The 23,752-nt window shown below is 36.6% G+C and overlaps 1 protein-coding gene across 1 annotated transcript in view; it reads left to right on the top strand.

Moving 5' to 3' along the window:
- Positions 1 to 23,752, top strand: part of LOC106552522 (kalirin) — a 489,228-nt gene that overhangs the window by 414,677 nt on the left and 50,799 nt on the right. Inside the window, exons 13-21 of the mRNA XM_087707922.1 lie at positions 184 to 358; positions 2,545 to 2,740; positions 7,696 to 7,862; positions 12,776 to 12,895; positions 15,164 to 15,382; positions 16,701 to 16,850; positions 17,906 to 18,020; positions 20,454 to 20,569; positions 21,810 to 21,932. Of these exons, the coding sequence (XP_087564048.1) occupies positions 184 to 358; positions 2,545 to 2,740; positions 7,696 to 7,862; positions 12,776 to 12,895; positions 15,164 to 15,382; positions 16,701 to 16,850; positions 17,906 to 18,020; positions 20,454 to 20,569; positions 21,810 to 21,932 (1,381 nt within the window). The remainder of the gene's footprint in view (positions 1 to 183; positions 359 to 2,544; positions 2,741 to 7,695; positions 7,863 to 12,775; positions 12,896 to 15,163; positions 15,383 to 16,700; positions 16,851 to 17,905; positions 18,021 to 20,453; positions 20,570 to 21,809; positions 21,933 to 23,752) is intronic.

The following is a 23,752-nucleotide window of genomic DNA, read 5'->3' as shown; positions in this document are numbered from 1 at the left end:
AAGGACAAAAATACCTTGAGATGTGAAGAGATATACTGTATTCAGCTCACTATATAATACTGAGGAAGTTCTGGTGTTAGCTGATGAAAGAGGTGAAGGCCCATTCAGTTTTTCAGCAATTTATAAAATAGAGTGCCTTTATCTACACTGGGTTTTTAACTGTTTGTTTTGACTTTACCACAGAGATTCAGCGGTCTCTAACAATAAAACACCACATAATAGTTCCATCAGCCACATTGAATCTGTCCTCCAGCAGCTTGATGAAGCTCAGGTGCAGATGGAAGAGCTCTTCCATGAGAGAAAAATTAAGCTGGATATCTTTCTTCAACTCCGGATTTTTGAACAGTACACTATTGAGGTAAGAATTTCATTGGCCATTCCAAAATGGAAGAGGTTTCCATGGAATGGGAACAGGTCTTGTTTGATCAAACGAGTTGTTAGGAATCAACAAATTGGTAATATTTTCAAATGTCTTGCAGCTTTTCTATCTAATTAAACAAGGATCCCTATATTCTACAAGCACACTTAAGCTATTAATAGAATATGACTATGGGAAGTAGATCTTTTTCTGTCAGAAATAATGGCACAATTTAGATCGGTAAGCATAAGTGATTGCAGAATGATGATTTATACAGGCTTTCAGAATGCAGGATAGAAAATATTACCCAGGCAAATACTATTAGCTCCAAGAAAAATGCAAAGGAATACAATAATCTGCAAACAAAACAATGAGTTTTTCAGCTCAGTGCAGTTTTGCTAGGATTAGAATCTGGGCAGAGTTTTAGAACTCCATAGACCAGGCCTTCTCTGCAGTGATCTCTCCTAGTTGGCATCATGTTCTATAGGCTGAAGTTTATTCCAAAGGAAATATGTTAATTAACATATTCTGAAAAACAAATATTTTAGTCCTTGGAATCATGATTTCTGTAGGTTTAAAAGGTGGAAGTGCATGTTTGGCATCACTCTTTATTACAAGATAAATAGTTTTCATTTTGCTTAATTTTAGATATTGCTGAAATATATCATAGCTAGAAAACTTAGAATACTGATGGAATATTATCTGAGGAAGGCTTCACAATTCCAGTAATTCACATGACTATTAAAGGAAACCCTTCTATCACTATTAGATCATTAGCTCCAAATTTATCTGTGTGTTGCACTAGATCTGCTGAGAACGTACCACCTCCAGAATCAGACAGCATGTTCTGAATACCAGCTGCTAGGGAACTGCAGTGGGGAAGAACTGTTCCCCTCCAATTTGCTTTTAGAAGGCATTTATTGTGGCCAAATTAATATGAATAAGTATTCTGGTGTGAACTATGATAAGTTACTTTTCTATATCCGTAGAAAAATATTGAATTCAGTTGAATTTAACTTTTAAGTAGAGAGATGAAAGATTGGATTGCTGTAAATTTAGCTATTCTGCTTTGTAAAGCACAGTTAGTCCCTGACTTACAGTCATTTGTTTAGTGACCGTTCAAAGTTACAAGGCATTGATAAAAGTGACATGACCATTTTTCACACTTACAACCATTGCAGCCTCCCCATGGCCATGTGATCCAAATTCCAATGCTTGGCAACTGGTTCATATTTAAGACTGGCTGCAATGTCCTGGGGTCATATGATCAGCTTTTGTGAGCTCCTGATAAGCAGAGTCAATGGGGAAGTCAGATTTATTGAACAACCATGTTGCTAACCTGACTGCAATGATTCGACAGTGATAACAATTGTGGCAAGAATGGTAATAAAATGGGGGGGGGATTCACTACACACATATCTCACTTAGCAACAGAAATGTTGGCTCAATTGTGATTGTAAGTCAAGGACTGCCTCTGTGGTTTCTGGTCCTATACAACATGAACCCATTAAATTACATCTGTTCAACAACTTTGGTAAAGTAACAATGGTTTAGGAAACAGATTAACCTATCCAGTTACCCACCTATCTAATTCACCCTATGTCAGCTGTAGGCATAAGATATTAGCTATTGATGGTTTTGTTGTTTCTGTGTCTCTGTTCTTCTTATTGCATATTTGATTATATGTTTCTTTTTATAATGTTCTAAGCCCTGTGAGGATTTTTAGATTTAAAACAGGAATAAAAATATTTTAAATAAATAATTTCAAAAACACTGGCATGCTTGAAAAGGCAGCTCTTTTCTTTTTTTAAAAAAAAACCAAGTGCTTTTGAAAAAACAAACATTAAGTTTAAGGAAGCTTAAGCAATCTCATGGGTAGTTAATTTGTTCTAATTTGGGCATGCCTAACGATCTCTAACTTGAAGATTTCCTTTAAGCATTCATAATTTTCAGTCTAAAATGATTTTCTAAGTTTTTACAGTAATGAACCTCTTTACAAACAACACATAATTAAAGCGCTTCTCAATTTCACTGTAGCTTATGCGATGGTAATTTTAAAATTTCTGGAATGTAATTAGGTTTATTCTCTTCTGTGGTTGCATACTCTATTTTAGATATTTTCCCCCTGGTAACCTTAATTTTAATGGTTTTGCCTGCTTATTCTGCATTGCCTTTTTTCCTTGAAGGTGACCGCTGAATTAGATGCCTGGAATGAGGATTTACTACGTCAAATGAATGATTTCAACACCGAGGATCTCACCTTGGCTGAACAACGTCTGCAGCGGCATACAGAGAGGAAGCTGGCTATGAACAATATGACCTTTGAGGTCATTCAGCAAGGACAAGATTTGCACCAGTACATCATGGAAGTGCAAGCTTCAGGTAAGTGGAAAGGATAAATTTCTCTTCACAGAAATGTACTACATTATGACTAGAGATGTCTACCAGGAACAAATACAAAGGAAATTAAATCAAAAGTCATTTAATTTTTCCGTACTACAGTAAAAGCTTTCCTACATCCAGATAGAAACTTTCTTAATCTCTCAGAATTCATAAAACCAGGTAAATCCTAAAAGGAAAAAATAAAGAGGCTACAAAAGACAAGTGGCAACAAACAAACCTGATACTGGATAACTGGTAGTTTAAACAAGATGAAAAAGGAATCAGGACCAGATCAAATATTTTGCCCTTTCCGTTTTGAATCCTGTTCTTCTTTATAATCTGAAGTTTTGGTGTTTTATCTACTAGAGACAATCTCATGGTATTAAAAATACCAAGAAAAATGACATGAACTCGTGTTTTGTAATGCCATCAATCAAAGTAGGTTTTTTTTATTAAAAAAAATAGTCCTATCAGCACAGTAACAAAATACTGTAGGTGGGGCAAAGGCACATTACTTCTGTCTCTTCACATTAAAGATTTTGTTTTGCTTTTCATCTGATTTAGCTTGAAATAGCAATAGCACTCATATACTACTTCACAGTGCTTTACAGCTCTCACTAAGCAGTTTACAGAGTCAGCATATTTCCCCCAACAATCTGGGTCCTCATTTTACCCAGCTCTGAAGGATGGAAGCCTGAGTCAACCGTGAGCCAGTCAGGGTCGAATTGCTGACAGTCGGCAGAATTAGCCTGCAATACTGCATTCTAACCACTGTGCCACCACGGCTCTCTATTTATGTGCAAATGTTATATGGTCTAAATAATCATTTTAGTCAACTCTTTTTAACTCACAATTGACATAGGGAAAAGCTCCGACCTCCGAGGGGTTCTTTTTTCATCAAGGATTTACCAGAATACTTATATATAAGTATGTGTGTGTGTGTTGTATTTGTGCTGATAAATAAATAAATGGAGACTAGTATAGATCTATTTCAAGCTATTTAGCTCTCATCAGCTAGCCATACCCTTTCTGGGATTCGAACCTGGGCTGTATTGCATATTAGGCAGATGTGTTAATCATTAAGCCACAGGCTCTCCTCTGTTATCAGCTAAGCCAGGGAGAAAGGTATATATTTAAAGTCACAACCCCTGGTATGCCCAAATATGGGAGGAAGTTCACTACTTCCATTCTCTGTCCATCGGCTCACCACAAGAGACCAGACAGACAGAAACCCAATATTGCCTTTTGTTACATTTGTGTTGTATTTGTGCTGATAAATAAATAAAGGGAGACTAGTATAGATCTATTTCAAGCTATTTACCTCTCATCAGCTAGCCATACCCTTACTGGGATTCGAACCTGGGCTGTATTGCATATTAGGTAGATGTGTTAACCTTTATTTATTTATCAGCACAAATACAACACAAATGTAACAAAAGGCAACAGTAAAAATATTGGGTTTCTGTCTGGATGGTCTCTTGTGACGAGCCGATGGACAGAGAATGGAAGTAGTGAACTTCCTCCCATATTTGGGCATACCAGGGGTTGTGACTTTAAATATGTGTGTGTGTGTGTGTGTGTGTATGTATGTTGTATTTTTGCTGATAAATATATATGTGAATGATGTGATACATACATTTGTTATAGTTAGCCTGCATAGGATGCTGTGTGTCTTCAGGACTTTTCCAGAATTTAATATATACTTCACTGCAGATCTTTGATGTACTTGCAGTCATTGTTTGCAATTGCTTATACAGCTGCTAAGTATTTCTTTTTCAAACATTAAGTGTCTTGGGGCATAGATCTTTTTAGATCACATGTGTTTAACTTTTGTTCTTTATATCATCATCCTCTTTTAATGACCCTATAATCCCTTGCGGGGTGAAGTCTCGGCAAATGAATGGAGCTGAGTGTTTACTGGCCGGATGCCCTTCCTGTCGCCAATGCAGAGTTATTCAGCAAATACATTTTCACGGTGCCCAGAGAGAGAAATATCTGCCTTTACCTAGGATTGAATTCACATTCTGAGTTTTCCTGATTGTGAGGCAAGAGCTCCACCTCTAGACCACCGCACCACTAAGTTTTGTTTTTTATATTACTGTTAAAATTTCTTTTAGCACATAACCAGTGAATCTATTGTTTGGCTTCTGTATGGCAAGCTGGACAAATCTGATTTGTTGTACAAAACCAAAGAAGCCACTGCAAATGAACTGCAACAACTTGTTGAACAAATATGCAATCAATTAATTAAATGTATCTTTTTCTATGTATGTAAAGGACTGCAAGTAACTCTTCTTTGGTTAAGGGAAGAGTAGTTTCCATCTCTTTCTTGTTTCAGCGATGGCCAAATCTCATACCAAGCTCTATGCTTTGGTCTATGAGGGGACTAGAACAAGAACATCTATTAGCTTTGATTATCTGCATTCTCTCATACAATGCATACCTTCTTTTTATTAGATAAAAAACTTCAACTTTTAGTACTTGAAGTACAAAACTATACCTCTGAGCTCAAGAAAATTACCATCATTTTTAATCAGAAAATTGCTACACTTTAGTGTTTTTCCCTTCTCTTCTACCCAAGAGAACCCTGCCCACCTAATTTTATCACCTTTGTAATTTTAATTCTTCCAGTAACAATCCTTGTCCACGTTATAGTATCTTGTATACAGTAGCTATATATAGTATCAGTATATAGTATCTTCATTTTGGAAAGTATGGGGAGGGAAAAGGAAAAAAAATCATAAAAGGGAAGTATGAAAAAGGCATGCAGATGTAAGGAAAAACATAATTGTGGTTTATACCAAATAGATTTGAATAGTGAATTTTGAGATAAATAATATTGATCAGAAAACCTATCATCTATCAATCATCTATCCTGTGAGATATGGTGATCATCATGCTTCTTACCTAATTATCTACACATCTATTTAGTTTAAACTGCTTGTCACCTCTAAATACAATACTGGTCAGATTTCCAAAATTCTGCTAATGCCCATAGGATTTTCCCCTGTCTGGAATGTGATTTGTTTTTTAATGAGTACTAAGAAAATGAAATAATTCAATGTTATGATAGCAATATTGGTAGTCCTTTATTAATTGGACCCGGAAACAGTAATTAAGTAATGCAATCATAAATTTAAAAACCATGCGAACACAGCACTTAGTGATAACATTTCCAGGAGTCCCATTTGCCATCATTAAGCAAGGACCGTGTGGGTTGTTAAGTGAGAACTTCACATTTCTGCAACTTCCAACTTCCTGCCAACTTCTTTCCTTGAGCTGAGGTGGCACATTGGTTAGAGTGCAGTACTGCAGAATACTTCAGCTGACTGCTAGTTGCAGTTCAGCAGTTGAAATCTCACCAGGCTCAAGGTTGACTCAGCCTTCCATCCTTCTGAGGTGGGTAAAATGAGGACCCAGATTGTTGGGGGTAATATGCTGACTCTATAAACTGCTTAGAGAGGGCTGTAAAGCATGGTGAAGTGGTATATAAGTCTAAGTGCTATTGACTTATTTGTGGAAAGTCAGCGGGGGAAATTGCAAATCTAGATCATGTGATCTGAGACACAGTGATAATCATAAGCACATGGTCCAGTTAATTATAAATTATTCAGTGTTTTTTTAGGATGAAACAGTCACTGAAAAACTGGCCATTGAACAAGGATACTTCTTTTCAAATGGAGTTGATTGCAAACAGTGTCTATGAACAATATATCCTTATAAGTTTAGTCAAATAGCTAAAATAAAAATTCCCTTCATCTAGATGAAGTGTCTGCTTGGGATGTTCAAGCAAACTGAAAAGATTACTGATTTTGGATAGCAGTAATGTATAACACTGGATTTTCTAACAGCCATAATTCAGCTCAGGCGTGAATCATTCTGTATGCGCACGTTTGCATTTCTTCTATCTTTTCTTGTTCAACATCATTGTTCCCATAAGTAGAATTGAAGTACTAAAGTACTGAGATACCTCGGCTACATTTTTAAATGAATAAATGAAGTAGTAAGGAAATACAAAGAACATTTCTTGAACATTCCACACTTCAAATCTAATTATTAAAACAACTCGCTCAGAATTCAGTGCTTCACAGTGAACAAATTGCACAGGAGAAAAGGGTAGGACTAACTATGGGGCTCCCAGGCTTAGCAGATTGTCTTCTCTTTCCATTTGCTAAAAATACAATACAATACAATACAATAGCAGAGTTGGAAGGGACCTTGGAGGTCTTCTAGTCTAACCCCCTGTCTAGGCAGGAAACCCTATACCATTTCATTCAAATGGCTATCCAACATCTTCTTAAAGACTTCCAGTGTTGGGGCATTCACAACTTCTGGAGGCAAGCTGTTCCACTGATTAATTGTTCTAACTGTCAGGAAATTTCTCCTCAGTTCTAAGTTGCTTCTCTCCTTGATTAGTTTCCACCCATTGCTTCTTGTTCTACCCTGAAGTGAAATGAAGTCCTTTACTTTTGTTTTTGTTTACTTTTTTTCTTTCCATTGTGAAAGAATGATATTGTCTTAACTCAGGAGAACTAATGGGATAGTTACAATGAACTAAGTTCAAGTTTGTACTCTTTATATCTATATGAAAAAATACTTTCTTGCTTTGATTCACTACACCATTCTTTCATGTTGCAAATTGTTACTTCAAATAGCTGTGCCCAAGGAAGAATGAAATGGGAAGAACAATATTGATTTATGAACATGTATCCTATGCAGACAGTAACTTCAACAAAATCATAGGAAATGCCAGGTTAAGAGCAGCTAAGAATATGTTTTCCAATGCTCTATCAACTGTTATGGGTTCAATCTAAAGTAATTTACCTTCAGCCAAAGTCCGATATTATTATAGGTCACATCATCTTTCTGGGCTCCCCCTTCCCTCCCCAAAAGGGAACAATAAGCAGTTTGTTGTTTCCCCCGCCCCCCATCTGAGGATGTTTATTGTATTCCAGGCATTGAGCTGATATGTGAAAAGGACATCGATCTAGCAATCCAAGTGCAAGAGCTGCTGGAATTCCTTCATGAGAAACAGCACGAGTTGGAGCTGAATGCTGATCAGACGCACAAACGACTTGAGCAGTGCCTTCAGCTTCGGCACCTGCAAGCAGAGGTTAAGCAGGTCAGGGGTTTTCACCATTGTTCTGCTTCTTCACTTATATGATAAAGCCAGCTGTTAAAATGCCCTGTTTCCTACCATTCAAAATCTGGTAGCCTCTAAAAATTCACATCTGCAACAATACATGTAGTTCAAGTAGTTGATAAAGAGAAAGGGGGGGGGGCTGTGAAGATCACTGATTGCTACCACCTCATTTAGAGACAGTTCTCCCGCACACCAACACCAGTATTACTTTCATTCCGACTGTCCCTGCCCGGCCCATGGTGGCCAGTGTGGCAGCAGTGGAGGGTGGGGGGTATAGGTGGTGCTATTGGTGATAGTGGCAATGGTGGCAGCTCTTCAAAACTGTCCAAGATTCTCATGTGGCCCCTTTGGAAAATCAGTTGCCCATCCCTGCTTTGTTTTCTCAATGTTTCATTTTTAAAAAATCCAACTAGACATGTTTTTCATATCCTATTGTATCATGTATTCAAATGAATAAAGTGATGCACATTCAAAATTGACAGAGTGGAAAAAATATCCCAAAATTATTCACATTTTCATTCATTTTAGGGTCTACGGAAATATGTACTCTTTCTGTTTTGAACAAAGCCGTTGATTTGGACCAGGAATTGATAAAAATGTTTAGGGAAGTGTTTTTATTGTGATGGAGTGTTCGTGTAAATGTTAATATTACTTGTATTCAAACATATACAAGTCTGGAACATTTCACTACTGATAAAAGTCTGTGTAAGAAGCTGGAAGAAATAATAATGTTTTTAATGGTACAGAAAAAGTTTATTTGATTTGCATGAAGCATAACATAAAGAAACACTGATGTAAAAATATCTAAGGTTTGATTCATGCATTATTGTTGACCCCTGGGACAATAATTCTACTCATTTTAAAAAAACATCTTGTGAGATGAATATTTCATGTTGAGGCAAGAACATGAAATATAAATTAACAAGAAAAATGGTTGTGTATATGATTCCATTGACTGCTTGTTTAGGCCAGGAGAGTGGCGAATTTGAGGTATCGAGTTTATTGGTCTGGAATATATTCAAAATATGAAAGTAAAAGGACCTTGATTGCTTTACCATTTGCTCTATTTACATTTAGCTGCTGCAGCTAGAGCAATCTATCTGCTTTACAATTCTATTCAACCACTTTCATCAATGTAAGAGCATAATTATACCCTCAAGGTCTATAAATATTGGAATACAGTGTGAGGACTTTAAAAAATGAGTTCCTTGCTCTTAAAAATGAGTTTCAAGCTGTCACATAAAGATAGAAAGTTGGAAACTGCAAGAATATCCTTTGTTTCTTACATTTTAAAGCTTATGACAAATCCCTCATTTATCCAGAGCTCAGAATAGTCAATTAGGTTCAATATTGAAAATATTTGTACAATTGAATTGTCTTTTTTGTCTGCCATTGTTGCCTGATAGATTCAGAATCTGCCATAGCATTTCATTATTTAAAAATTAACTCAATGGAAGCAAAAATAAAGATGGAATCAAAAGGAAAGAAATACTCATTCTCTCAACAATAAACCAGTAACCACTGATTTTGTTTTGGATATGATATATGGGGATATGATATGAACAATATATGATCCCTGTTAAAAGAATAATGTGAACCAACTGAAGATTCCAGTGTTCAACATCATATTCAAGGAATTAATGTTTATGATTTCAGTTATTATATGGATCTTATGGAAATACATCCTTCTTCCTTGAATTTACAACTAATTTTTAAAGGTCCCTTTTTACATGTTCCAATTTTGTTTTTACGTCCATTTAGGAACATGTTTTTATTTCTAATGTTCTTCTCATTTTTAAAGGTTATCTATGTAATAGTTGCTCAATGAATACTATATTGTAATATTAATTTTAATTGTATCGTACCAATAGCCAAAAGAGCAGAGTAAGTAGCATTGGTTTAGAAGTGAACATTTAAACCTAGTTCAAGAGAGTACCTGTATAATGGTACATGGGAATGCCTAGAATGATCAGATAAAATTCAGAGGAAGGGGGAGCTTCCATAAAGGGGTAGAGAAAGAAACTTAGAATGGATCTCTCCCTATTTTATCAGACTCTAAAAAGAGATAGTGGAAGATTTGTACTTTCAGACTTGCTAGATTCTCTTAATGGAGACTTACAATAACGTAGAATTATCTCACCTGGTCTGTTTCCTTTCAGGTCTATGTGGGAAGGCTGACAACCTGTGATTTATTAATTTCTTTAAAAGTATTTATGAGCCTTCTTCATTCAGATACTTTTCAGGAAGTCTGTGGCAAGATCTTATTTGTTCAGATCTGTATTTTAAAAGTCAATGGCTTATTAACTTGTGAATTATTACAGCAATAGCTTTCCTTGGAAGCAGCTGAATTTAAATATATCATGGCCTGTCATACTGTGGTAGGTATTGGCTAAATTTGGCTTCCTGAAGTATGAGTCATAAGTAACATCATTTAGTAAAATTGGAATCTATTGATTTTGGCTTGCTATTCATTTTCAGTAGAGAGCCAAGTGTACTTTACTTTCACTTTGGAACAGTTGAGGCAACAAATGGTCCTAAATTTATTACCAAGTAACTCTTGCTCTTAAAAGTCAAGGAAAAGTAGATTGCCCCCAAACAGTTCATGGTGCTAACCCTACTTAACTTTTGCTGATGCACTACAAAGTCTGGAGCATTCTAGAATGCTGACATATGCTTGCACTTCAGGACAATGGAAATTTTAAATTGTTGTTTTCCCACTATTCTCATTTAATAAAGTTTTCTGTTTTCCTCTATGTACTCTAAAAATTTCAATGCCAAGGTAGTAAATTTCAGGTTACAAAAGGCGCTGCAAAACCTTAGAATATCACAAGATAAATGATTGATTTTTCACAGTTCTTTTTGCTAAAGAATTGAAAGAAAAGAATTATTATGATATTGACAAAATAACTGCAAGAATTAGAATACATAAGTATTTCTAGGGTATAAATACTTATAAGGGTTACTTAAGTTTATTTAGTGAATTTGAGGCAGAAGGCTCAAATTGAGGCTTGATGTGTAGACATCAAGATTTGGAGAAGGTGAGGTTTTGTCTCCCTTGGGGAAGATATAAAACATGACAGCTCTCGAGATCCAGGTGGGCCAAAATCTCCCTCTTGTTAGGGTTGAACAGGAGCCAGTTCCTCCCCATCCTTCACAGCCTCCAGTCTGGCTGGAGGAGGAGGAGGAAGAGGAGGAAAAAGAGGGCGACAGGGAAGTTGTTTTTGGGGAGGTGGCAAATCAATGTCTGCCATGCTCCAGCGCAATTTCTGGGAGACAAGTGCTTGACTGCTGGCAGTTCAGGGAGGTGAGGTGGAGCGCTGAGTTGTCCCTACATCCAGTTGTTCCATGCTGACCCATCCATGCCCACCTGGCTGCACTGAGTCATCCGTGCAGAGTCATCTGCACCAATCCGTTTGTGCCCATTCCTCTATGCCCATCCAGCCATGTGCACCCAGTTGCATCAACCCAGCCACACTCATCTGGCCGTGCCCATCCATCCATGCCAAACTGGCTGCTATGAGTCGTCTCATTCTGCTGGACTTATTTGGTCTGGCCCAGGGACATTATATACGCAGTTGGATCTCAAAGGGAGTTTGTCGTTGTTTCTGAAGTCTAAGCACTTGGTTCAACTGAGACTGTAGCTGCTGCTTGAAAGAGCAGGCCTTGGATGGAATATGTTTGGGCAGGCTCTTGCTTCTTGTGGATCCCAGAGGAAACTTTCAAACTTTAATGGAATTTGTATGCCGCCCACTCCCTAGGGACTCTGAGGCAGAAGGCTCCCCCACACTTTTTGGAGGAGTTCTTAGAGATGAAGTGGCAAAAAATGTAGATGTAAAATAAAAGATTGTTTGAGGATGGCTAAAAGCTTTTCTTCGACATTACTGTGTAGCAATAATAGTTAAATATAACTATTAATTAATTTCCCTGCTCTTACTTCATTTACAGATGGATTTTGGATGAGTATCAAATAACAGTTGAATTTTATTTTGTGAAACAATAAATTTTACAAACATGAAAGCAATAAATAAAAAGAAAGTTGATATTATCTTGTTTATAGCCATGTCAAATATTTCAAGGAGCTGTAGGCAAATGTATCTGGAAAATGGAAATATTTTTCAGGAAAAAAAGTTGTATGAAACAAACTATATAACATTGCCAAAGTCTGGTGCCTTTGTCTCTTTTAGATAACATACAATCTGAGGAGCTTGTTAACTAAATTTAACTAGCTGTAAATCATATATCTCATATATTTCTATTTATTTTTGATCCAATATACTTAGTAAAAATTGTGTAATGTACATGTTATACATATTTTATGAAGGACTATTTGTACTTTATTTACAGTATTTCATATATGGGTTTTATTTCTTTGTAACACAGGGCACTAGGTTATTTTGTCTCATTGGATTAGATACAGAGTAATCAAATCAAACCAAATTTTTATTATGGTCATAGACTCGCATAGAGATCCAGAGTAAGTTAGTTATACTTAGTCTGCATCAAAACCAATGCCTTTTATTTAATTATAATTAAATTTCTGAACTAAATCTAATTAGAACTAAAATGCATCAACCGATGCACAGTATCTCTCATGGGGCAAGGTCAAAGGGTAAAAAAGGCCTGAAGGCCTGAATCTTGAAGAGCAAGATTTTTCTAACCAGAAAAATTGACTTTGTTATTTTCATCACACCTCCAATTTGTCTGGATATTGTCTCACCTTCCTCATCTACCTCAAAATGTGGTTCCAGACACAAATGCAAGAATTCTTAGTAAAGTAGATTAGTGTAACATCTGGATGCTGGTGACACTACAATCCACGCTGCACCCAACCCCAGCTATTTCATGAAGTTAAAATAAAATGTTATCTCAAAATGTCTATTTTTTCCTGCTAGGTCCTTGGCTGGATCCGTAATGGAGAATCAATGCTCAACGCCAGTCTTGTCAATGCAAGTTCCCTGTCAGAGGCTGAGCAGCTCCAGAGAGAGCATGAACAGTTTCAGCTGGCCATAGAGGTAATGTTTACTGCACACATTGACTTTTCTTATGCACACTGCAAAGATGAGGCTTCAGAAATAATCTGAACGGTGTTTAGAGGGTAGGAGAAGAAATAATTTCCAATGAACAGTTAAACTTTCCTATTGACTAACATTAACCTGTATGTGTATGGGAGGTAGCTGTCTTTTAGCAACTGCAGTTGGAACCGGCAACTAAGTCATTAAGCAAAGCAATTGCTGAGTGAAACCACAACTGTGTTTTTGATTTTACTTCAGCTTTTCTGGGCTTTACAGACCTGTGAAGGTCATAAATGTGAGGATTGGTCGCAAAGTTAGTTTTTCCTCTCCACTGTAACTGCATTCAGTTACTGTACGAGGCAGTTGCTGTTTTAAGCACAAAAAGTTTTGAAATAGTAATATCTTTACACCCCACTAACCTTCCTGCCCCAAATAAAATAATAAATAAATAAATACCTGATTGCCATCCTCCACTCAAGATGTGTGTAATTTGATACAGTCAAGACAAATGTGGTTTCTGTATAAAAATGTATATGAATATTGTTCCCCAAATAGCAAAAAGTTGCAGTAGTCCATATAGAAATTAATACCAGAAAAATCTACCTCTAGAGAGATATGGTAAATAAAAGGAAAGGATTGCTTTTGATCTTAATCTCAATTGTATTGCAGTCATATCTATTTATTTTTCTGGGGATCCTCAGTATATCTAAGTCTCAATGTTTATTCTATTGCTTATTTAAATGAGAGGACTAGTTCAATTTATGGTATTTTACGAGATTGTATTAGAGGAAAAAATAGCTTTTCTGGAAACAGCTGCAATTCATTTATTTCTTATCTATCTCATTGCACCTTCAAGAAGCGTAGGGGACTATGGATAGCAGACTTTTTTTAATCTCCAAAATAATCAGATGAGATAGGTCAGACAGGAGACAGTGATTGGCCCAACTAAGAGGATCACTTCAGTTCTAATTTGTTAAGCCACTGAGGATACACAATATATATATAAGATGAGCAGATGAGTTGCTGTATCATAAAGTTAGTGTATGTATGTATTTTAGGAATAACAGCTGGGATTTGCATCACATTTTACTTCCTGTAAATATTATTTCCCCCAAGTGTTGGTTTAAGGATTAAGTTGTGGATAATTAGGGATTGCTTAGGGATTAATTTTGTTATAGGAAATTCACAATTGCTTTTAGGGTCACTTTTGGAAATTGCCTAAGTAGAATAACAGAAGATGGAAACTATACTCTGTCTCTTGATTCAGAATCAGAATTTTCCTGGTATTTGACTATTGTGGATACTTCCATAAATCCATTTACCCAATATTTTAATAAGTAGTCACTTTTTAAAATATAAATGGCATGCTGGCAAGCCCTGAAAGGAAGGGGAAGGTTTATCCATCCATTGAGGAAATTCTTTATCATTCAGTATATCTTGGCAGGATTAGTAAAGCACGTCTTTGGAACAAGATATTTATTTCCTATTTGTATAGCTTGCTATATTTCAGAGATGCTTAATCTTGATACCAACTAAAAGCCCCTCCTCCCCAATGAAATGTGGTTATTCATGCTGCCAAGAATAGAGGGCTAACTGTTTAAATATTAAAGATCAGGTGTTTGATATCGCAGCATGTTACTTACTACAAAGTGAAGAAAGTCCAGCTGATATATTGGGTGTTTTCTTTGCAAATCCTTTAATCTTTCCCTCTTAAACCCTTCAGTTTATCTGGGTTGCAAATAAAACCAGCTGATGGTCTTTAAGCATTTTTTTAATCGCCAGCAATTATTGCAGTGATAGGATTTCTTTCCATGTGTAAGCTTTACATAAGCTATGAAATTGCTTGTCAAATACAGAGGTTCAATTGTTCGAGATGATCATGTTGTAGTTAAAAAATATGTTTAGAATAAAATACACAAAATCTGTTTTTAAAATGAATATGGGTTTTCATATCTTAGGCTAATAATAATGATGCAAAAACAGAAAAAAAACCTAAAGAATTGTTCAGCAAACACAACAGGTTAAATATCAGCATCCTTTTTACTTAAATGCCATTTGGGCTGTTTTACCCAAAATTGGGATGTAAATCTAGAATGATCAGTAATATCAGTAAATGCCCTTGAATGAATATGCAGAATGTTTACTGTTTCAGAATGCTCATTCTAAAAAATGTTTCATTCTCTCATCTTTTCATGCTCACACCTCACCTCTTTATACCATTTGCTTGGCACATCTGTACAACTCTCTCTTTCCTCCCCACATACACAGTCCCTCTTTCATGCCACTTCCTTGCAGAAGACGCACCAGAGTGCCCTCCAGGTACAGCAGAAGGCAGAGGTGTTACTGCAGGCCGGCCATTACGATGCTGATGCCATCCGGGAATGTGCGGAAAAAGTGGCCTTACATTGGCAGCAGCTCATGCTAAAGATGGAGGATCGGCTGAAACTGGTTAATGCCTCTGTTGCTTTCTATAAAACTTCAGAGCAGGTGAGAGGAACAAAGGCCTCCTTCATTCTCAATCCCAATCGTGTTCAGTTTGTTTGCAGTCCCTCCACTACTGTGTGAAATGACCATTAGATAAAGATGTAATTGCTACCATTGCTACTGATTATTCAGTAACATAGAGCGATCGACCATAGTGAATGAATTGCACATAATTTTTTGTAGTATTTGTTTTTCTAGACATCTATAAACAACAGTGTTCACTGAAGTTTATATTTGGTAACCCTAATGAGCACAAAGGAGTTCTCTATATTACCTTAGTGTAATTCAAAGGTTACCTGTTGGGAACATGATAATGTGGCAAAAAAAATTTAAAGCACTCCCAAAGAATGAGCTTAACGTTTCATTTTTCATATAGTTAAAATTTAAACCTTTGGTAGACAATAACATTATTTTTTGTAACTTATATATTAAATATGCTGTTCAATTGCTCAACATAGAACATCATAGTTAATAGTTACAGAATATCAATATACAATACAATATATAAGCAATACAGAATAATTGGACAAGTATGTCAGTGTATGTATATACACAGTATTATAGTCCTCTTAATATGACATTTTTGAATAGTTTGTGTTCCTACCTAGTTTATCTCAGTCTAGACCAGGGGTGTCAAATTGGATTTCTTCAAGGGCCAGATCAGCATAGTGGTTCTCCTCTGCAGACCGGTTGCAGGGGGATGGACACAGATGCCTCCTGCAGCATCCTGCCAGCAAAATGGGGTACATGGAGGCCTCGCAAGGCACATGCCTTGTTTTTTGGCCTCCCTGGCCTCCTGCAGCACTCTCCTGACCAAAAAAAGGACTGCACAAAGGCCTTGAAAGGCCTCCACGTGGCCCGTTTTCTATCTCCCCGGCGTCCTGCAGCTCTCTGAGGGCCAAAAACGGGCCATGCAAGAGTTGCATGTGTCTCCCCTCCCGCGCAGCCCGTTTTGGCCCACAGAAGCACCACAGGGCGGTCCTTTGATATTTACAGGCCAGCTCTTCGGGCCAGATTTAAGCACCTCTTGAGTGACACCCCTGGTCTAGCAACTTTCCAGTTGCTTAGTATTACAAGTTCCATTAGTCCTTATCAATGGCCATAGTGGATAGGGACGATGCCATATAATATATTTGTAGAGGTTCAAATGGTGGAAAGGCTGACTCATCTCAACTTCCTGTATGATGAATTTCCTGTAACATCTGTGAATCAGGCCTATATTATTGGACAGCTGATAGGTTCATGCTTTTCATAGTAAATTGTTTCTGCTTTTAAAGGTAACTTTGATAACTAAACAATTGTATTTTGGCTTATGCCCAAGGTTTGCAGTGTGCTGGAGAGTTTGGAGCAAGAATATCGAAGAGACGAAGACTGGTGTGGAGGTCGGGATAAGCTGGGACCATCCTCTGAGATAGATCATGTTATCCCTTTAATCAGCAAACATCTGGAACAGAAGGAAGCCTTTCTTAAGGTCCAGTCTATTTCCCCTGTTTTTAGCAACTGTTTTTTTTTCCATTTGTTTTGACTGCAGGAGTAAATTAGGTACTAACTTGGATGAAAATCCGTCTGTAGGAAGATAAATTATGTTCTATCTCAGAAGTGAATTTCAGCAGGATCTAACCAGTTCTGGAGAACCAGTAGCGGAAATTATGAGTAGTTTGGAGAACCAGTAAATAGCACCTCTGACTGGCCCCACCCCCATCTATTCTCTCTCTTCTCCCAGCTGATCAGAAGGGAATGGGGATTTTGCAGTAACCTTCCCCTGGAGTGGGGAGGGAATGGAGATTTTACAGTATCCTTCCCCTGCCCCGCCCACCAAGCCATACCCACCAAGCCAGGCCACACCCACCAAGCCACGCCCACCAAGCCACAGAACCACAGAACTGATATTAAAAAGAATTGAATCCCACCACTGTTCTATCTTTGATCTACTGTGTTTTATAGGATAGAGGTATCTTTCATCTTATTTTATAATAAGAACCATAAAAGGAGAACAACGTGTGTATGCATTCCTAATGTACTGTATGTTTTTCTCCAGAATGATTTCATGCCTGCATAGCCTGAACCATGACTGGCCATAGAGGGTTATTAAGTACTGTACCTAATGTACTGTATGTTCTTCTCCAGAATGATTTCATGCCTCCATAGCCTGAACCATGACTGGCCATAGAGGGTTATTAAGATTTCTTCATGCTTAGAATCTCATAATAAAACAAACATAAACTACAGTTAAAGCAAGATTAACACTCTTCTTGGGACATTAGTGCTGTTACTTTTCTTGGAAATCAGTCAATGTTTCTATATAATATTTTCCCTCATATCATCCCCAAAATGATGGTTGTGTCTGACCACAGTCTGAAGATCTCTCATGTTTTCTCATGCACATCAACATTCTTCAGAGGTCAAAAGGGAAAATAAAGCTCAAGTCACAGTTCAGAAGGTTCCTTAATGTTTTATTCTTCCAATTTGCTTGTCAAAATTGTAACTGTCATGCTGGGTCTTGGTGGTGTCATTTCTTGCCCACAGGCCTGCACACTAGCACGAAGGAATGCAGAAGTGTTTCTCAAGTACATTCATCGAAACAACGTCAGCATGCCAGGAGTAGTGAGCCATACCAGGGGCCCTGAACAGCAAGTGAAAGGTCAGTGAGTTTCACATTAAGGGAATCGCATCTTAGCTTTTAGAAATATTGTATACCATGCACTCACTGCTTCTGTTTATACTCTTCTCGGTTAAGGATGGATTACCTAAGAACAGAAACACATGCACTTACCATCTTTGTAGACCAAACCGAATAGGATCAGATGTCCCAAAGAGTTGCAAAATATTTTGTTCTCAGCTTGGAAACCAGGGAAATTGTTCTATTTATCTAACTAATCAATCTCCTACCTGATTATTACATCTAGAGGTATTTAAAATATATGAATGTCTGCAATTCATTTTGTTAGACCGACCTTGAGGACTAAGACTGTAATCCTTAAAAAGATTTACAAACCTAATATTCCCTTCCCTGCTTTATAATGGTTCTAGGTAAAGGCTTTATTAGCTATAAACCTTAAGGTAAAGGTAAAGGTTCCCCTTGCACATATGTGCTAGCCATTCCCAACTCTAGGGGCAGTGCTCATCTCTGTTACAAAGCCAGAGCGCCAGTGCTGTCTGAAGATGTCTCCGTGGTCATGTGGCCAGCATGACTAAACACCAAAGGCACACGGAACACTGTTACCTTCCCACCATTTTTCTACTTGCATTTTTAATGTGCTTTCAAACTGCTAGGTTGGCAGAAGCTAGGACAAGTAACGGGAGCTCACTCCATTATGCGGCACTAGGGATTCGAACCGCTGAATTGCCAACCTTTCTGATCAACAAGCTCTATTGTATACATTAGGAATAATCTAATCAATCTCCTACCTGATTATTACATTTAGAGGTATTTAAAATATACAAATGTCTGCAATTCATTCTGTTAGACGGACCTTGAGGACTAAGTATGTAATCCTTAAAAAGGATTACAAACCTAATATTCCCTTCTTTACAAGGGTTCTGGGCAAAGGCTTTATTAGCTATAAACCTTACAGATACCCCAAAAGCTGTGTTCAGAATATGGTTTATCATTTCAAAAAGTTTCCATATGCATCTCAGTAGGGTGTCTAAACCCTAAAGTAAAAATGCAAAAAAAAAGAAGATATTTTTCATTTCTGATTGGATTACTTTTAAAGCAATAAAGGGCAAATTATGTTACTACAGTAATCATTATGTAATTTAGGAATGTGTGTTCCAAACATTTGTGTATTTATTCACATTTAAGAGGTTGAAAATGTAAAACTAACCCGCTTAAATATTTCTTCATTGGCTGAGTTTTTCAGCAATACTAGCAATGTGCAGTACATGTTTGCATGTGTGGCTGTGGGGGGAAAAGTAACAATTACTCATATTCAAAAAGATAATTAAAATAAAAAAGATAGAAATAGCAAGAAAGACTTTTTTAATATTACATGGGAATATGTACCTATAATTTACATTAGACATGCATTTGGGGCACCCATCATGTTTCTGTTTTGAATTAAATAACCTTCCTGAAATAGATTTATTTATTCAATTTCTATATAAATTTCTATTACATTTTTTTCTATTAATAATCACTAATAGATTCGAGGGCTTTGAAATATTTAAGAAGGGACAGGTCACAATCTACTAAACATATTATTTTGTGCCAGTTACATAGAATTTGTAATATTAAAATATGAATAGATTTTTTTCTTCATCAATTTTGATTAATATTCATTAAAAGATGTGGGAAATTAGGTGGGCTTTCTTTCTGTTGCACAATGGTCTTGGCTACACCGGCACTACACTTCAGGAACATACGTTACAATCTTTAATATAAGGATGCATTAGTCATTCATGGCCATGTGATGAAAAAAAATTGAATTTATACCTTCCATCACCATATGACATTTGAATTGATGATGATGACAATAATGATCGCATATATTTAAAGAAATAGGATTGTTTCTACTGGAAATTTAGGGAATTACAATGTAATGAAATGCATTTTTAGGCTGTTATTTCAGCAGGTATCTGCATAGCAATATCCTCAAAGAAATACGATTTAATAGAACTGCTAAATTTAATGAAGAATGGTAGAGATATATAAAGTAAAGGTATGCTAAGAAGATATGGAATGCATTCTATGTTACCTAAAATATCTGGGTGCCTAAACTCTTAGTGTCTACATTGCTTGAGGTTTGTTTGGTCTGCTTGTGTGTATATGTGTATTTTTAATTTGTTTCTGAGTTTTGAAAAGCACAGACTGAAGTGTTCTTCACTAGAGAAAGTATTCTGCTTTTACAAGAGTTTTGAGCTCACTGACGTTCACAAAAGTGTATTTAGCTGTTTGTGTTAATGGCTGTCCTTGCTTTGCTTTACTGTTATTTTTAAGTCTGATCTGAAGTGCTTAACTCTAGGGAACTTACATTCTTAGGATAAAGTACCTGGTGGAATCAATAATTATTTTCTTCTGGCTGTGCTTACCAAACCAGCTAAGGAAATAGCTCTTCCCTTTTTCCATCCATAGCCATTCTGAGTGAGCTGCTGCAGAGGGAAAATCGTGTTCTTCACTTCTGGACTTTGAAGAAAAGGCGACTGGATCAGTGTCAGCAATATGTAGTCTTTGAGCGCAGTGCAAAGCAGGTAACTTGACAAAATGCACTTCTCTTCATTGTTTGGGTATCACACTGAATGTGCGGTAGTTTAATAGCAATAGAAATAGCACTTAGACTTATGGTATCTACCACTTCACAGTGCTTTAAACCCCTCTCTAAGTAATTTATAGAGTCAATCTGAGTCCTCATTTTACTGACCTCAGAAGGATGAAAGGCTAAATCAACCTTGAGCCTGGTGAGAATCAAACCGCCAAAGTTCTGGCAGCCGGCAGTCAGCAGAAATAGCCTGCAATACTGCATTCTAACCACTGTGCCACCATGGCTCTTAATAGATTGCCCGAGCAGAGAATTTATCTGTGATGCTTACTTTTTGTACTTAAGTCCTATATCCAATACTTGCTAACTGTAATCACTGGAAAAGTTCAAGTCAGAAAAAAAACTAAATCCATTTAGCCATTAGTTCAAGTAAGTATTAAAGCTAATAGATTCAAAACCAAAAACCATCCGCTTTTCATTTAATAATTTAGAGCAAGAACTTTTCATGGAACATTACCTTGTATTGCAAAGGGTTTGGGGCATCTGAGTGACACTTTGAGCTTTACCATAAGGAGAGTTATCTCTCATTAGGGCAATTCATGGTTAAAGAAGAGAGATCAGTCTAAAGGCAGTCCATTGGGGATTAAAATGGCAACTCACTCAGTATTGTGGCAGGAGAACCAAATGGACCTTCATACCTAGGATATAATAATGGAAAAGAAGCCTCAGGGAGTTACTAGGGAAAGTGTGCAGTGAGTTATTGAGGAAAAACAAAAGGCAAGTAATGAATAGCACTGATGGACATTTCAGGGACATTTTCCTGCTTTCTCTATAAAACCTTTAGGGTGAATCTGTGTTTTGTTGGAAGGGAGAATTTGACTGTATGGTTGCTCTCCATGGTCCTAAAATAAAACCAAAATCCTTTTCTGTCATCTACTGTACTGGCCATGGTGCTGAAATTATTTTTCTACCATCAGCTGTCTAACATTAGTTGCCTGAGCTATTGTGTAGATCAGATAATGGCATCCTATAAAAAGCACAACACATTTTCTTACTTTTTTATTTAATGTGAATGTTGCTCCTTAATTGTGCTAGTATTTTCAGATATTTTGAACATTAGGAACAGAGAAATATAATACTCAGTTCAGGATACATGGCCATACAATAAAATGTGTTGGTCTTATGGTATCATAAGGGTCTGGTTTTTTAATGTGTTTTTGCTCCACCTGTAGGCTTTGGATTGGATTCAGGAAACCGGAGAATATTATCTCTCTACTCACACTTCCACTGGAGAATCAGCAAATGAAACACACGAGCTTTTGAAAGAATATGGAGAATTCAAAGTACCTGCCAAGGTGAACTGTATTTATAATTTATACACAATATGAAGTTTTATAATTAAGAAATCAATAAATATATGATTGTGGAAAGCACTGCTGAGACAACTATCCAACATGGGGGAGAGGAGAATTGCTTGAGCAGCATAATAAATCATACCATGAATTTGTGCATATGAAAAGATGAGTTTAATGCCCTTTACTGTTAATGACTATGCAAATCTTATGTAAGTTTAAAGAGCATGAGATATTCATTTATAAGTGAAATAACTGATGGAATTAATTTGATTTATATTATCTGATAGGAAAACTTACTTTAATATAATAGTTAAGGTGTCAAATTAGAAGCCAGGAGACCATGAGTTCTAGTCCTGCCTTTGACAAGAATTCATCTGGAAGGATATAAATATAAATACATATTTTATAGTTCTCATAATTCAGACACAATTCACATTATTTTAGACAATTGGACTAATATCTAAACACCTCTGTAGACTAACCCAATGAAATTCTTAATGATCTGCTTTTAATATCTAAACACCATACTGCAATTCTCTTCAGTTTAAAAGTGATATAGGAGAGAAAAGGGTTTGTTTGTTTGTTTGTTTGTTTGTTTGTTTTAGGAAAACAATTTTAAGATTCCTCAAGAGAAAAAAGATTTAAATGTGGTATACTTAGTGTGTTGGAGTACAAATGTAGGTTCAAGTCCATCCTTAGCCATAGAAGTTTGGCCTATCTTTAGACTACTCTCTCATCCCAGCCTATTTCAGTGTTGTTGTAATGAGGATAAAATCCTCACCTTGAGTACTAAGAGAAAAGGTAGAATATAAGTATGAACAAATAAACAAATGATAGTAGAACTAATTTTATAGTACTTTATAGCAATATATGGCTAGTATTTCCTTAACAATCTTCTTTTAATGAATGTTTGATATTATGATGCCCCCCCTCCCAAAACTAATGACCCATGATCACATTTCGGGTGCCTGGCAACTGGATCTCAGGTATGGCTGTTATGATTTTCAATATTTTTTGCTGGTTTCCGGCATTGATTTCTGGCAAAAGCACCCATTGGGTCTAACACATTTGTTTAACAAGCATGGTACTTGCTTAATCACCACAGCAGAAAAGATTATAAAATCAGATGTGGAAACATGATTTGCTGAGCGACCACCATAATTTATGACCATAATTCTGGACTCAGTTATGGTTGCAAGCTGAGAAGTATTTTTATGTAACTGCTTTAAGACACAATCTCTTCTTTACATTCCAACTTTGGCTGTTTTTGCAATCATGCTTCAGTTTCCCAACCAGTTCTGTTGCATCCAGTGAATACTTTATTAGAGCTGGGCTGAGAGGGAGTGATTGGCCTAAAAGTCATATGAAGAATTTCCATGGCTGCAAGTTAATTTGAGGCTGCATCTCCCCAGTCTTACCCAATACCTTAGAGAGGTATTGGCTTAGAGAATACACCAAACTTGTTTTTATTTCTATTAAAAATAATTTAACCTTAAGGTCATTTCGGGAAAGTTTTTCATGTCAGTTATTTATTTTAAATGTTGCCTGTTGCCACGTAAGTGCAGGACTGCTTATTTGTCAATTTCCAGGCATGATTTCCCATTCAGCAGTGTTTAATAGAAATAAGTGAAAACATAAGAAGCTGTTCAGAGCTGTTATTTTCTCTTCATCTTATTTTTAAAAGATTATCTCATAATCAGACTGTTCAGTTATATAGAGTTATATTCCAGTGAGTGGGTATGAATATCATTGGAAAAGAATTACTTTGGAAAATAAATTTCTTTTTTAACTACTATGTAGCTGACGTTGCTGCATCATAT

Source organism: Thamnophis sirtalis, unplaced genomic scaffold (assembly GCF_051295495.1).
Source record: "Thamnophis sirtalis isolate CommonGarterSnake01/CBP01778 unplaced genomic scaffold, rThaSir2_p1.2 scaffold_1, whole genome shotgun sequence".
NCBI classification, from domain to species: Eukaryota; Metazoa; Chordata; class Lepidosauria; order Squamata; family Natricidae; genus Thamnophis; species Thamnophis sirtalis.
This window is presented reverse-complemented; position numbering and strand designations above follow the sequence as displayed.